We start from the raw sequence: 15626 nt of genomic DNA on the forward strand, positions 1-15626 counted from the left end.
GTCACCAAGAGAAAAGAATCCAAAAAATTTAGGCCGCAGTTTTGGAGCATAAAGAACAATCTCCGGGAATAAAACTCACCTCTCTTTCTCTCTCTCTCTCTCTCTCCTAATCACCTCTCTTCTCCGAGAAAGGTCGTCGGCCGGAAATTTTCCGGCCGGCGACCTTCGTCGGAGAAGAGAGGTGAGTTGGAGAGATATGTGTGGGGGAGAGGGAAATGAGGTGGAATTAAAGTTTTCTTTTTTATTTTATTTTGAAAATGATAAATATAGAAAGGGCAGTTGGGACATTTACTTCAAAATAGGAGCCATATTTGAATTTACAGAAAATAGGGAGCCATAAAGGAAGCTAGTCACAAAGTAGGGGGCCAAATAGGAATTAACTCTAAAGAATAATCTCCGGAGAATAAATTCTCCAGGAAATCCATGTTTTTATGTACATTTTCGGGGAAATAACTTTTTAACCCAAAAATTACCTTGATCAAACATTGCTCCCTAATCTTCATCTTCCCTGTCACCATCACCACCATAACTTCCCACTACCACCATTTTGACTACCATTGTCTCCTCCTCTCTGTCCTTTCTTCTCCTCTGTCACTTACTGTTACCATTTCTCTCGGTCTTTCCCACTCTCGCACTATCTCTCTCTATTTATGTCTCTCGATCTCTCATTGTTTCTCTCTCAATCTTTCATTGTTTCTTGATCGATCTCTCAGCTTACAAGTAAATAACTTTGTTATTGAGAATTCGTTTCAATTTTGTTAAATACAAACAACATTTCTACCCTCAGCTTACACAAATTTTTTCAATCAACTATCATTTTACTTTTCTAAGTCTTCGTAAGCTCACATCAGGTAGAATACTAAGTATAATGGCAATTAAAAGACATATGATGATATCCACATTAATCTAACTTGTTGTGAGGTTAAGAATTGCTAAAACAGATAGTGTCACCAAGAAAAAAGAATCCAAAAATTTTAGGCCTAAAGAATAATTTTCGGGGAATAAATTCTCTAGGGAATCCATGTTTTTATGTACATTTTTGGGGGAATATTACTTTTTAACCCAAAAATTAACTTGATCAAACATTGTCCCTTAATCTTCATCTTCCCTATCACCATCACCACCATAACTTCTCACTACCACCATTTTGACTACCATTGCCTCCTGTTTACTCTCCTTTCTTCTCCTTTCTCACTTACTTTACCCTTTCTCTTGATTTATCCCTCTCTCTCACTATCTCTCTTTATTGTTATCTCTATATATATATATATCTCTCTCGATCTCTCATTGTTTCTCTCTCAATCTTTTATTGTTTCTTGATCGACCTCTCATTGTTTTTCTTTCTCTCTTACATACAGTCACTGTTCCCGCGAAGGGAAGTGTTCCCTTCGCTAGAACCAAACCTCCAGGAGGGTTTGTGGCGAAATCCTTCGAATATTTTGTGGGCACGAAACATTTCATGGATACAAAACGTTTCGTGACACTGACCATTTCGTTGCTGCAAAACGTTTCATGGCCACAAAACGTTTCGTGCCCACAAACTTAGTACTCTCCATAGAGAGCTTACTGCAAGAGAGAGAGAGAGAGAGAGAGAGAGAGAGAACGAGATAGAGGTTGCGAGAAAGAGAAATAAAGACAACGAGAGGAAAAAAAAACTAATCTACAGAGAGATGTGTCTACAACGGGAAAGATGAGAGTGATCTGCAATGAAAGAGGGAGAGATCTAGAGTGAGATCGACAAAGAGATAGTTAATGAGAGTGAAAGAGATGGTGAGAGAGAGAGAGGGGACGGGAGAGAGTAGATGAAGATTAGGGGGCAATGTTTGATGACGTCAACTTTTAGATTAAAATAATAATATGCCTTCTAAATTAATTTTTATTGACTAGTTTTGTATTCTTTGGAGAAAATTTTTTATTCCCCAAAGCCGCGGTCAAAATTTACTGTTGTTATGATATCAGTAAATTACTAATCTAATCCAAAGGTCACACTTATGGACCTTAATGCAAAAATGAAATAAATGGAGTAGTATTTGGAAATTTTTATCAAAAATAAAATTTTAAAAATGGTTAGTTTATTTTAAAAGTGAAATTAGGTAAGCTAGATTTGAGAAATAAAAGGGGGGAAGTTGAATTGCCCTAGAAAATTGGGGGTAAGAAAATTGGTATCCAAGTGAAAGGTTTAATAACTGAAATCAATGGCGGATGAGGCGGTGGCGGCCATCGGCGGAGAAAATATGAGAGAAAAAAGTAGGCCTTAAAGCGGAGAACATTCGGTTTTCCTCTCTTTATCTGAAATCTCTTTTCGTTTAAAGTTTGAATCTTTCTTTCATTTAATCTCGAATTTCTGAAACTCTTCTACTTCAAAAAGGAAGAATGAATCGGTAATGACGATTTTACCAAACCAATTTCAGGTGATTCAAACGTACATTATAAAAAAATACTCAATTTCTTGGGATTATTAACGGTTTGTTTCGAGATTCTTTGAAGAATTTTTTTCTGGAGATCTTGTCGGTGATTATAATCTGGACATGTTTTGAAGTATTGATACGGAGAAAGAAGAATAAATCAAATTTGGTTCCTGTATTTTGGTAATTTCTAGTTCTTTGATCGGATCGAGTGCTTAATCTTTGGTAATTTCTCTCTCATATTGAAGATCTCTAGGTTTTCTTGAGGTAATCGAAGTAATTTGAAGTTTATCGATGAGATTTTAAGATCGACAAACTTGCTTTCTACTGGTTCAAGGTCCCCCGAATTCATCACCGGAGTTTGAAGTAGAGAGAGAGAGAGGTTTTTTTTTGTCATCTTCGACCAGAGAAGTTAATGCGAAAGACGTTTCTTTCTCGTGTGATTTGAAGAAGGAAAACGTAAGCTCTCTCTCTCTTTTTCTCTTTAAAGTTGATAGCTTTTTAACCTAACTGTTTCTGAAAGTTGAAATTTTTTTTATGTATTGTTCAATTTAGGGTTTTATTAGATGTCGTTTAAGAGCATTGTTCGTGAGCTGAAAGAGATAAGAGATGGAATAGGAAACAAGTCAAGAAGAGGAGGAGGAGGAGGAGGTGAAGGTAAGGAAAACAATCATAATCGAAGTAGATCTAGTTTAATGGTGGATGTTTCAAAACAATGGGATGGATTATTGATTCGACAAGGTCGATGGGCGAATCTACCACCGGAATTGCTTCTCGATGTGATTCAGAGATTAGAAGCTAGCGAAACATTTTGGCCGGCAAGACAACATGTTGTTGCTTGTGCATCGGTTTGTAGATCATGGAGAGAGATTACTAAAGAAGTTGTTAAAACCCCAGAGGAATGTGGAAGGCTCACTTTCCCAATCTCATTGAAGCAGGTTATCTTCTTCTTGGTTTATTGATGATTGATCTTAATTCTGTATCTGGGTTTTGTTTGATTTGATCTTGAACTGAAGTTTTTTGTTTGGTTGTTATAGCCGGGGCCACGAGATTCTCCCATACAATGTTTCATCAGAAGGGAAAGAGCAACTTCAACATATCATCTGTATCTTGGTTTAACCCCCGGTAAGTTGTGATAATTTCTTAGGGTTCTTTTTTGTTCGTAAATTGTCCTACAAATGTTGATTAAGAGTTTTAGAAATGTGTTGACATGGCGACGGGTTCTGGAACCCTAAGTCTGTTATTTTGCTCTTGTTGTTGCTGCTAGAGTGATTCAACCTTAGAACTAGAAATTTAGAAGTGCGGTTTCGAAGCTGATTTGATAGTTAAGAATGAAAAGAAAGAAATAGTCAAGGGAAGTCTTTCTTTAGTTTCAAAGTCACTTATTAGAAAGGAATGGAGTTGAAATTGGAGTACGAAAACAACCAGATAAAGTTGAAATTCTTTCCTGAACTCTAACTTGGATACTGTCTTCCGAATATTCAGCCCGCGCAAGGTGAAATTTGCTCCTTGTTGTTGAATCTTGGACCCGTTTGTGTGGTTTCAGTTCTTGCATTCTTTTGGTTGCCAAATTGCCCCTAATGAAGCTAAAGTTGTAAATTTCCATGAAGTATATAGGAAAGGAAACGAAAATGTTCGAGTTGTGGTAGCAAACACATTTTTATTATTCAAGTCTTGTACAATACTAATTATCTACATGAAATACAGCATTGTTGGGGGAGAATGGGAAATTATTATTTGCTGCTAGAAAGGTCAGAAGGGCTACAAGCACTGATTTCGTGATATCACTAGTTGCCGACGATTTCTCTCGGGCAAGCAATACATATATTGGTAGACTGAGGCAAGTGTTATTTATTACTTGTGCTTATTCTCTTGGTAGTAAATACCTTTCACTTCATCATGTCATCTCATTTTTTTCTTAAATTTTCACCAGGTCCAATTTTCTTGGTACTAAGTTCACAATTTATGACAGCCAACCTCCATATGACACTGCAGTTCAATCAAATTGCCGATCAAATCGTAGAATACATTCCAAGCAAGTCTCTCCAAGAGTTCCAGCGGGAAATTACAACGTTGGTACAATCTCGTATGAGCTCAATGTTCTCCGCTCTAGAGGTCCCCGTAGAATGCAATGTACAATGCACTCTATTCCCATCTCTTCAATTCAAGAAGGGGGTACTGCCCCAACGCCTACCTCATTTCCGCATTCACTTGACGAACAGTTTCCTCTCTCATATACTCCTAAATCGAAAGAAACTATCATTCCTTTATCTAGTAGTTTATTAGAGCCGCCGCTGGCGATACCTGGCGCAGGAGAAGCACTAGTCCTAAAGAACAAAGCACCTAGATGGCACGAACAGCTACAGTGTTGGTGTCTAAATTTCAGAGGTCGGGTCACAGTGGCCTCTGTTAAAAACTTCCAACTCGTAGCAGCTGTAGAGCCTTCCCATCAGGTTTCAGCAGCAGAGCAAGAAAAGGTTATACTACAATTCGGGAAGATAGGGAAAGACATCTTTACAATGGATTATCGATACCCACTTTCTGCATTCCAAGCTTTTGCTATCTGCTTGAGTAGCTTCGACACTAAACCAGCCTGTGAATGAATAAGCTTCTTCAGTCATACAACAAGATGATGGATTTCTGCGACCCCAGTTTCTGCAGAAGCTCTTACAATCAGCTTGAGTTGACAATACACCACCGTGGATATGCCATTTTCAACTCATGGCTCAAGAACATAGATGAAGTTCTTACACTTCTGTTATATTTCATTACCAAGTTCCTTAGCTGTCTGTGCAGGCGTTTTATTTATTTGCAGTCTGACTCGCAAAGTGTCTGTAAGTTACGTTTCTCTTTTATTCGAAGATGGAGTTATTTTCTCTATCATTAATGTGCAAATACTTGGCAATGTTTACTTTGGGCAAATTTTATAATCAACATTAACATCAATGATCGTATACTAGAATCAAAAAAAAAAGGAGCAACAGTTTTGCAACATTCCCACAATAAATATTGCCGAAGACTTCAACTATACAAGAAAAGTCGTTGTCCCCCCGTAATACTGAACTAAAGAAGGCTTGTTCTGTTTTCTCATCTCACAGATGAGTAAGTAATGAACTCCCTTGAAGTGAACTGAAATGGTTGGTGTGGTATGGGGTTTCTGCAAAATTGATAAAAATGTTAAGTTAGGAGGTTTTCGAGATGAAAAAGCAACAGCAATATAGGATTGTAACGTACGGTCGTGGTCCATAAACTTTAATCTGGCGCACGTGGGTGTCTCTTCCATTGAGGTGATTAGACAGCACAGAAATTTGCAACATGAATGTGTTGATAAAAGCTTCTCTGCAACAAAACGGTAAATAGTTAACTAACAAATTCAAGTTTGACATCGACAAAAAATTGCTTGCTCACGGTAACTTCACGTTATCATATGAAGGAATACCAACTATTCAAACAATCCAGAGTTTCTCAGCAGTTCAAAATTTGGGCAAGTCTATCTATTTTCTTTCGTTTAACCCCATAGGAAACCTTGAAAGCTGCACATGACTTTTCCTATCCAAGCATGAAACACCCACTGGTCCAAAAGTACCATACTAGATTTCATCCTTAAACCTTTGATTTCTACAACTTTTGGGACGATTCGCGAGAATCACCCAAAATTTAATAAGATCCATTGATATACTGAAGATACTTAAGAAACGGGATGACATTAGACTATTAGTTTAACTCCTCTACATTTCCAAAAACCTTGCCAAATGTAAATCTATGATAGTATTTCACCGTGAATATATATACGCATAAGGATTTCTGCCTAAGAGTCTGCCGAAAATTTCTTGTTCCCCGGCACTATTGTTTCAACTATAGCTGGTTCCCTAGCACTACTGTTTCAACTTTAGCTACTTGAAAGTTGAAACTAGACAAATAGTATGTTCATTCACATATTGAATCTGTTTTCAGCTAAAACAAAAGAAAGAGAAGAAAAATCAAAATCAAATATATGAACTAAGCTATTAACTTATCAACCTAAAAGCATGTGAACCAAAAAGATTTAGAGTGTAAAGAACCTAATGTATATTACAATTACTGGTAAGATGTGTCTTACCGAGGATCAGTCCCAGATAAGGATATATAAACCCAACCCACGGGCTTCACGAGTTCCACAGTTTTGATCTCCTGAATCAATCACCATAGACAGTGTTACCGTTAAGTAATCATAAAACCCAAATAATCATACTACTCAAGTATACAAGTAAAAGCTTAGTTGGTAAGCTCTAAAGTAAAATGTAGTTTTACCTTCAAATTATGGAAACCATCACCAGCCCGAATAGAGATTTTGCTTGGGGTATAGCTCTCATCAAGCTTGAAATCAACATACAGCACAACTAGCTAAAGAATACCCAGAGTGTCAAAATCATAGTTGAACCCAAAAATGAATCAAAGATTAAAACTTCACAAGAAACTGGAAAAAAAAAATGAATTGATTTGAAAGAGATGATGAACAATCACCTGCAGTTTAACTTTTTTCTGGAACTGTATATTCACTAGGTGAGGCTGAGCCCCGTCCGATCTGATTTCAACAAAACCCCCAATTGAATGAAATGGGTGAAGTTCAATATAGAAGAAAATTGTAATGTCAAGGAAACCCTAACTTAAGTAAAGTAGAAGAGTAAGAAGGGTATATAGAGAGAGAGAGAGAGTACTGCCAGTAGGTATCGAGGTTGTCGTCACGGAGGGATTGGACGCCATTACCGGACTTGCAAGAGCTGACGCTCCAAGCGGCTTTCTTGGCCATCTCACGGAGATCATCATCAACCACTAGATGCCTAGTCCCACCAATGATCTTTCCTTCCTCTTCCCCATCCGACTCGGTCGCCATTTTCTCTCTCTAGAAAATTTGAACTCTCTCTCGCTTTTCCCCCCTTACCTCATAAGCCCCATTTTTAGAACTATTTTATATGACCAAGTGTGAATGGATTTTGAAATTCACTTTTTTGGCATTCAGAAAAATTGAAGCGACCTAATGGAGCCCAAAGTGTAACTTGAGGGCAAAACTATATTTTAGGGTTTGCCTATAATAATCCATTTGTTTTTTTTTGGAATTCAACTTCATATAAAGCCGACTAAGCAGCAAATGACATACACGACAATGAAGTTAAATAAAAACGAAGATTACAATTCCAACAGACTATCAATTGGATATAAATTGCTGGGCCGTTTCATGGGCCTCCTTGTTTGCATCTTTTCGACGGAACTGGATAACACAATTGGGTTCTGCCCTTAACCTTTCTCTTGCTGAAAGCACCTTCCTTCTTAAGCGCCAGGGAGGATCATCATGGCCGTTGGAAACTAATCCAACGATCATCTGACTGTCGCCTTCATATATAAGATGGTTTTGCCCTAGAGACTCCCCAATATCTAGGGCAAACAGACAAGCCTCCATTTCACTCTCCATAGCCAATCGAGCACAGATGTTTCTCCCTTGTCTTATGATGATCTCCTCTCTGTGATTCCTTACCACCAATCCATTTGTTAGGTTGGAGAATTGTTGGATTTTTGTAGACAAATCAATATTACCGTGACCTTTATAACACTAATGATGGAAGTATAACTTCAAAACTGAACTAAAATAGCCACTGCACAAGGGTTATAGGTCGAGACAAGTTTCCTACTAGCATAAATTAGTACATAACCATCTAACCTATCATTATATACATTTTACACATATTCATGACATCGCCGCCCTTAAATGAGAGCCCAAGACCTGTGCTTCGTGACCATCCAGACAACTTTCCCACCGAAAATCCGGAGGTTTTGGAAAATGTCTACTTTTCAGTTGAATTGTTGAGGCCAGAGTCCAATGACAATTCTGGTTCGGCAAACTATATAGTGGATCAGCTTGTTTGATATCTCTCAAGAGAGGCAACTGCAAGTTCTTGTTACGTAGTTCTGTAATGGAACCAATTGACCCCCTCGGCTTCAGCAACCACGATCCTGCCTTCCTCAGTGCCACATAAATATTTCAAAATTTTAGGGAACTTTTCAGCCAGTGACCAGACAGAAATGAAATCAGCTTTGGAACGAAATTTGTCTGTAGAATCTGACACCTGAATTCGGGCGGCAAGAGTTACAAACTCTCTGCTTTACAAGTGCCAGCCCCAGGTGAGAATCTTTAGGATGGAAAGGAGAGCACCACAGTACAGTATTTTTGGGCTTCCAGTACTCATCACTGTATACAAAACTCGTATGATTTCCAGAGCTTCTACGGCAATTTCAGAATCGATAACGAAGCCAAAAGATGAAATAGATCTTCAGCTAAGGATGATACTTCACTTCTGCATTATAAAGAAAAAGTATAATTTAGTTATGCAAGTCTCACGGATGGGAGTAGATCCATAATCTTACATGATTAAGAAAATGGTTATGACTTTGGTGGTACAAGGTAGCACGATAGGTAGCAGAAGAAAAAGGAAACTATTTCCAGTTTATAGAGTAAAACATAAGTTTAGGGTTTGCAAACCCAGTACAAACGAAGAACAGAACAAGCTTCCTGGTCAAAGTGAATTTCTGTGCAAGATGAGTTGTTATCCAAGTTAACAAGCAAGTAAGGACTTTCTCAAGTAAAAATGAATTTGGAGTCAATTGTACCAAGATTTTCGCAACAGGAAGCACTGTGCATTGAAAACACAATTAAGTACCCAACAGGAAAAAAAAGGAGAAATATTTACCTGTTTTTACTCACTAATGCCAAGAGCACCGGCCTACCTCAGCACCAAGTCGCTGTTCTTGCACACCACACCATTCACAAGCATCCTTAAATAATTGAATCAGCATTTCGGAAAATGATCAGAAAATGTAAGGACACATGCTTAATGGTTGTCCTGTGGTTTCTGAAATCCTCTTGACTTTTATGTTGCAACTCGCAGGGTGCTGCAGCGAATTCATTTAGCGATTAGATCAACATTGCGAGTTGAGACTCCCAGGGGATTAATGTATCTCAAAACATTGGCACTTTTATGGTTATTCAGAAGTCTGATGAGTAGTATCATCCCAAGTATACTATCTTCACCTTTTGGCACTCATTGAGATATACATTATTGTCACCAGAATATGATTACAAACATTAAAGTATGAGTATTATATCGAAGGGCACACACTTTATGGATATGAAAGCACAACAACAGAAAAATTGATTATCGGGAGCCATGAGAATTTTCCTAAATGTCATTAACTGCCTTGTAATCAATAACTACTTCCAACTTGGTATTTCTCAAAAAAAAAATTGGATTTACAATGGGCAATTCAAGTGGTTAACGACGATGTTACTTGACCTAATATACTCCAAGGTTGTCTTACCTTTAAAATTTTATGTTAAATGGGTTACAGAAACAACTTACGTAGGCTGATGCATAAGCCATCCAAAGACAAATATTAAACTGGCCTAGGAGAGCCTTGGTTGGGACAGTCTAGTAAAGTAACCTTGCCAGACAGATTTGTTCAACTTGCTAAAGCCTTTTTTCCCCTTCTTTTTATCGAAGTTTTAAAGTGCCTTTTTTGCATATTATAGTTACTATATATGAAATAAATTTGTAGACTAGGGGTGTATAACTTTTTCTTACTCCACTTCAATAGCATTATTTAATTTTAATAAATAATAACGTTATAACAAAGCATCCAATTTGTATAGTTCTCTTGTAATTGCTCAGTAACTTTCAAATATATGTGGGCTGGGCTCTATGCCATTTATTAACTTAGAAGTTGCCTAGTTTTAAATTTCCCAAATTTAGTGCAACAAGTTCATGTCAGAATGATTATTCCATTGGTCGGTATATGAACCCCATCTACCTTATCTTTAGCTACTCAACTTCGAAAAATATTCTATTTCCTTTCTGCAACTTGACCAAAAAGTTTGGAATTTCTTTTTCTCCATTGACTTTTTTTAGTAGATTCTAGGTAAAGTTGGATCTTATGCTTTTGCTAAAAGATTTGCTTTGTACGGGTCAAGGACCACTTCAGGGTCCTGAAAAGGCAGGGGTTTGTGTTTCATCTTTGACCTCATTAACTAAAAACAAGTTTATAAATTTTAGCTCGAGCTATCATGAATCTCCAATGTGATTTTCTTAATAAGATTAAAAGCCTTGAATATGGATGGTAGAAGCTCCATAACCTCATCAAACACCAAACACCAGAGTGATTGTAGGATTACCTCATCACATATCCACGCCAATCTCAAGGACACCCATCAAACAAGCATCTGGAACCACAAGAACCCGTCATCATCGTAATTCTCAGCCACAAACTGGCCTAGGACCCAACTCAGCTCTTCCAACTTGTAAGGAGGACCACCCTAGTGAGAGAAACATGTTGGTCAAGAAAAAGAAAAGGATTCCATGTCTTCTTTTAGTCCTTTCCAGAGGTGGACTTAAGATAATGATAAGATTTCTAATATCAATTAGATGCTAACTTGTAGAAAAGCACTTTATAGTACACTGTAAGAATCCCACCACAGTCACGTGACCAGTCCACTAAGAGTAGAGCAGTACAACAGAACAATACCCTCCTAGGTTCTCTTCAGGCAGGTTGCAGCCTATTTTCCAATTACTGATTAGTAAATTGGTATTACAATCCCCCTGCTACTGGGCCTCCCACGGCATTTCGGGAACAAATATGAATAATATGAACAAGAAAATCCACCAAATCATATAATAATGTAATTGAAATAGTCTAAGTTTATGACAGTCTGATACATCTAATAGTTTAAATCTGGAACAAATAAAGATGGATGTAGTTCATTCAGTTTACAGGTTTTTAAAATGATTTCTTAAATGAATTAATTTAGAATCTACAATCTCAGGTTGTATCGAGATAAAAGAAGACATCCACAATAATAGGAAAAAAAATACAAATGAAGACCAACATAATAGCATAATACACAAAACACCATGAAATCAGAGCAAAACGAAAATGATGGTTGATACTCAAGGTTCAACTTATGTACATGGACTTGTTTCTGCTATGGTTAGTATATTAGTATACACCCTATTTTTTCTTCTTTATATCTTTTGCTTCTATTTTTACATCAGACGAATTCAATTGAATCTTCAAATTATAAACCTTGAATTAGTAATTAAGTTGTTTATCAAAATAAGATGAGATGTCAATTGTAAGGAGAGAAACCTTGACATTGACAATAGGATAAAACAGACAGAAAAAATCAGAATCGAAATCTAATGGCGTAACTTTATCTTCAAGTGCTTGGAAGAATTCCTAATAAAAGAATCAAGAATTAAAGGCTTAGTTCGATCTGCTAAGAGAAAGTGCTTAGAGCATTGACAGGAAAAGTATATTCTTCAGTTATTACTATAGCCTAAGATTCTGCACTACCGCAAAACCAGAGCCAACTTTTATGAAGTAAACTCTTGTATGAGTCACCAAGGTAGCATTCCTAGCTGGCTAGACGTGACTCTTGACATAGGCAATGATAAAGTTTCACACTTTATGACCAATCTTCACTGCCTGTTTTAATGTTTCAAAATGCATCAAATTGAATTTCCAAGAAAAACAACACTGAACGCCTATAGTGAAACCCAGAAACCTACCAAATATCTCATAGAAGTGTAAGGATCCTAGAAACACGGCAAGCTATGGTCTCTAGCCGATAGGAAATTTTGAAGGGTTATATGTTTGTACATGAACATAAATGTATCACATCTATAATGTTGTTTTGTGTTAGTTAGAATCATCCAGCTATCCGCTACAGAGCAAATCTAGACAAACTAGTCGCTTTGTCACATTCATACTGCAAACTGTTAGAACCTAGCTGCGTTAGTAAGTTAGTGACCCACACAGAGAAAACCTACAGATAACAGACACAAGAGCCTCTATTTCTCCCACGAGAGTAACCAGCATTCGTAACTTCGCTGATTGTCACATCTAAGAATAATCTCTATCCTCATTTGAATCAACATAAAGTTAGGGGATTCACATTTTGCAGTTCTCTAACATGATAAACCAGTGACCATCTCTAACATCATAAAAAATGACCATCCTAGTCACTTCACTATTTTTAAGCAAGAGATAGTATATAAAGGTTTGCAACAATGGACTGCCATCCTATTCCTTTCACCTATAGATCAGTTTTGCTTTCTATTACTAGCCGGCAGTAAAATTAGAAGATTGAGTTGTAATAGAAAAAAGTTACATGTTTGCAAGTCCAACAATGGACATCGTAGTAACCAAAATATGTCGGTTTCTTGGTTTCTGCTATAAATGGCATCACTAGATGGCTATGTTTGTGGTTTTATTTCATGCATTATGCATATTACTTTACAGATTTCCTATTCATTATTTGTATAAGATTTCTGATTTCTTATGATTATTACGTCTATTCGACTATTCCTACAACATTTTGAAAACAAGAGAAAGGACTTGAAGATGATAAGTAAATAAAGAGGCCATACTTCGATACTGATTCCTCTATACTCTTGCTTCTTCTTCCAAACTTAAAATTTGTGGTGCAGAGGGAGAGATGTCACACCATATTATACCCATTTCTGCATAATTATATATTCTGTCTAACTGGTTCTACCCCACCACCTCCTCAATCCTCCTCCCGCTGTGGTGTTTATAAAAGGATAACATGGACATCTCTTGTTCATACCAGTCTCGGCCTCTCGGCTTACTAGAGCAATCTGTCAGAGCTTTCTCCTTCCTTCACTTTTTCATTTCCAAATATTATTACTATAGTTCTGATTACAGGTAGAGCATTTTCTTTGACTTGCACCTATTAATCATCTACTATTTTTCACTTCTGTGATTCGAATTATTTAATCTCTAAATATCAATTTATCCATATAATTCTTAATCAGGACCAGCTTAGCCACCTTTAACACATCTACTCAAACCTCTACTATGGCATCCAGCTCAAAGAAAAGCTCAAGCTCATCATGGACAACAAAGCAAAACAAATTGTTCGAGAAGGCCTTAGCCTTATACGACAGGGACACTCCTGACCGCTGGCACAAGGTAGCCAAGGCAGTGGGTGGGAAATCTGCCGAGGAAGTAGAAAGGCATTATAGTATCCTAATAGAGGATCTCAAACGCATTGAGGCTGATCAAATACCATTCCCAAATTACAGATCAACTGCATCAAACAACGGAAGAAGCCTTAATGGCGAAGAAGCGAGGTATTTACTATCACTAATCTTAATTATCAGCAAGCTAGTCGACTTCACCACTATTCTGCTAACTAAGTACTTGTTTCGCGGTTTAACTTCTAACTTCAGTTTTGGTCACGTATCGACAGACCAGAGTTACCAGATACTTTCCTCCGCCCTGCATACCGCGTACCCGATTCTCGTACCCTTTTGAATGGGTTCGCAATCCAGTACCCCAAAATTACTAAATTAGAGTACTGAAATTTTTAGTCTTAGTTAACCTAAAATCTTTGTAGAGAACTATAAATTCGACTAATTGGGTAGTCAACTACAAGAATCTTTCTAATTAGCTTATTTGATTGTAAGTTTTATGAAAAAAGGATGTCTGAGAATAGGTGTATCTATTATATATGCATCATAAATAGTATATATTGTCTAGGAAAATAGTCCAAAAAACTGAAATTGAAAATGCCGTACAGAAGAAGTATACCCTTAGCGTACCCAATCCTCCAATGGTAGCGAACCACATACCGGTACCGGTACGGCGGTACCACGTACCGGAGCGATCCGCGTACCAAGTAACCTTGCGACAGACACATACTAGCTCTGATGTTTAAGCACATTATGTATCCTCAAAACCATACAATATAAGTGGCCACACTGCCATCCTGTGAACACGTGCACGACAAGAACATAATCTCGAGAAGGAATCCTGAAGAAAGTAAACCTTTTCCTTCACACTGAACATTCCTTTCTAGCTTTTAGGTACTTATTGAGTTCCCTACTTCCATGAACAAGAACTTAGAGTAATACTAGTCAAGTTCATCACATATTCTCTATGTTTTTTGAATTATCTTAACTCCCATAAATAGAGAAGTTAGCTGATAATGTTAACAACAATATAATTGACCTCCTCGACTTTTATCATGGTCTCAGCTAACAATTTTCTTGATTCTCTTTGGTGTTTTACAGGCTTCTAGAGTATCTTAAACTCAAGTGAAGTTAAAAAAAACTCAATGATATCAAAGGCAATATCCGTAACCAAGAATCACTCTCCATGATTCTCCGTATTTCTATTCTCCGTTTTTCTTCTCATCTTATTTTCTCTTCTTCTTAAACTCTATGTAATCACTTCCATATTGAACTGGATATAGGAGGTACCAGTAAATACTATCCTCTCTCCTCATTTCAACTGTAAAACCTCTGTAATATATAAATTATCTACTTGCCTATGTGATTTAGCACTTCAATATCAATAATCAAAAGGATAAACAGAGAAACCTATGGAATGCTTATTATTTCAAAAGATAGCAATTAAAAGAAACTGAACTCTTAAGACTGAAACTAGACAAAAACACATTATAAGAACAACAAGAAAATCAACAGATAATAATTTATCGGAAAAAATGAGATCTGGCCGGAAAAACAAGGAAAACGGTAATGTAGTAGTATAGTTCGGTTAGGGTTTGGAAGATCACTGACCTTTAGAGAGAAGAGCTCCATTGCGGATTCGGAACTCAATAGATAGTGAAAATGAAATGAAATTGATCCATGAATGAGTAGAGTGATCCCAATCGATAGAGATCAAAGAAGATGATCGAAAAACTCAGACTCGATTCGAGGGAGGGAAAGAAACAGAAGAAGCGGGAAAGTTTATTCCGGGAGCCCCGGCGTGGTCCGTTTAGATAATTGTTCCGGGCCCAACTCTCGCTTTCACAAGAAACTCGTACCGTTGGATTTGGTGGAGTGATTTTATATGGGGTAATTCCATTTTGAGCCCCTAACGATAACCAACTCACGAAAATACCTCCAAACATGGCCCTCTTATCATTTTTCCGTCAATCAACTTTAACTATTAACTTCTCTTTTTCTATCCCTCCTCAAAACTGTTTCCCTCCCTATCCATTGTCACCTCTCTTCTTCTCTACTCAATCCTCTCTCTCTCTTACAACTCTTCTCTCTCTCCCCACAGTAGATAGAGAACCTTTGAACTTGATGTTTCAAAAACCCTAGTTCAAGGGTCCATTAACTGAACCCTCGCCTCAAACTAGGATTTCGGTAGAACCCTCGA

At 37.3% G+C, this 15626-nt stretch overlaps 3 protein-coding genes and 1 long non-coding RNA gene across 6 annotated transcripts; 2 read left to right on the top strand and 2 right to left on the bottom strand.

The window, feature by feature from the left end:
• The first annotated feature begins 2045 nt into the window (after nucleotides 1–2045).
• On the top strand, nucleotides 2046–5310 carry LOC147569615 (tubby-like F-box protein 5). 2 transcript variants are annotated; one of them, XM_086656156.1, is made up of 6 exons: nucleotides 2046–2588; nucleotides 2743–2864; nucleotides 2961–3343; nucleotides 3443–3530; nucleotides 4113–4245; nucleotides 4339–5310. In XM_086656156.1, exons 3-6 carry the CDS (start codon nucleotides 2972–2974, stop codon nucleotides 5006–5008), a joined length of 1263 nt encoding a protein of 420 aa, XP_086512282.1. In that variant the 5' UTR covers nucleotides 2046–2588; nucleotides 2743–2864; nucleotides 2961–2971; the 3' UTR covers nucleotides 5009–5310. The 2 variants fall into 2 exon arrangements, with proteins under 2 accessions (XP_086512282.1, XP_086512281.1); XM_086656155.1 differs by having other exon boundaries at nucleotides 2086–2630.
• Nucleotides 5304–7364, bottom strand: LOC147569616 (anaphase-promoting complex subunit 10). The gene is made up of 6 exons (XM_086656157.1): nucleotides 7103–7364; nucleotides 6909–6969; nucleotides 6696–6788; nucleotides 6505–6575; nucleotides 5640–5744; nucleotides 5304–5562 (listed from the first exon to the last, which is right to left on the bottom strand). Exons 1-6 carry the CDS (start codon nucleotides 7276–7278, stop codon nucleotides 5493–5495), a joined length of 576 nt encoding a protein of 191 aa, XP_086512283.1. The 5' UTR covers nucleotides 7279–7364; the 3' UTR covers nucleotides 5304–5492.
• Nucleotides 7365–7999: 635 nt separating this feature from the next.
• LOC147569617 (uncharacterized) lies at nucleotides 8000–15278 on the bottom strand. Its single transcript, XR_015231327.1, has 4 exons — nucleotides 15038–15278; nucleotides 10606–10746; nucleotides 9128–9329; nucleotides 8000–8734 (listed from the first exon to the last, which is right to left on the bottom strand). It is a non-coding gene; the product is annotated as an uncharacterized LOC147569617 (long non-coding RNA).
• Nucleotides 12524–14787, top strand: LOC147569618 (protein RADIALIS-like 6). Of its 2 annotated transcripts, none has more exons than XM_086656158.1 (3): nucleotides 12524–13157; nucleotides 13268–13585; nucleotides 14528–14787. In XM_086656158.1, the coding sequence occupies exons 1-3, from the start codon at nucleotides 13039–13041 to the stop codon at nucleotides 14553–14555; spliced, it is 465 nt and encodes a 154-aa protein (XP_086512284.1). In that variant the 5' UTR covers nucleotides 12524–13038; the 3' UTR covers nucleotides 14556–14787. The 2 variants fall into 2 exon arrangements, with proteins under 2 accessions (XP_086512284.1, XP_086512285.1); XM_086656159.1 differs by having other exon boundaries at nucleotides 12925–13157; nucleotides 13274–13585.
• Nucleotides 15279–15626: the final 348 nt, after the last annotated feature.

This window comes from Eschscholzia californica, unplaced genomic scaffold (genome assembly GCF_041429995.1).
Source record: "Eschscholzia californica isolate CP2 unplaced genomic scaffold, dmEscCali1.0.p SCAF_1, whole genome shotgun sequence".
Classification (NCBI taxonomy): domain Eukaryota; kingdom Viridiplantae; phylum Streptophyta; class Magnoliopsida; order Ranunculales; family Papaveraceae; genus Eschscholzia; species Eschscholzia californica.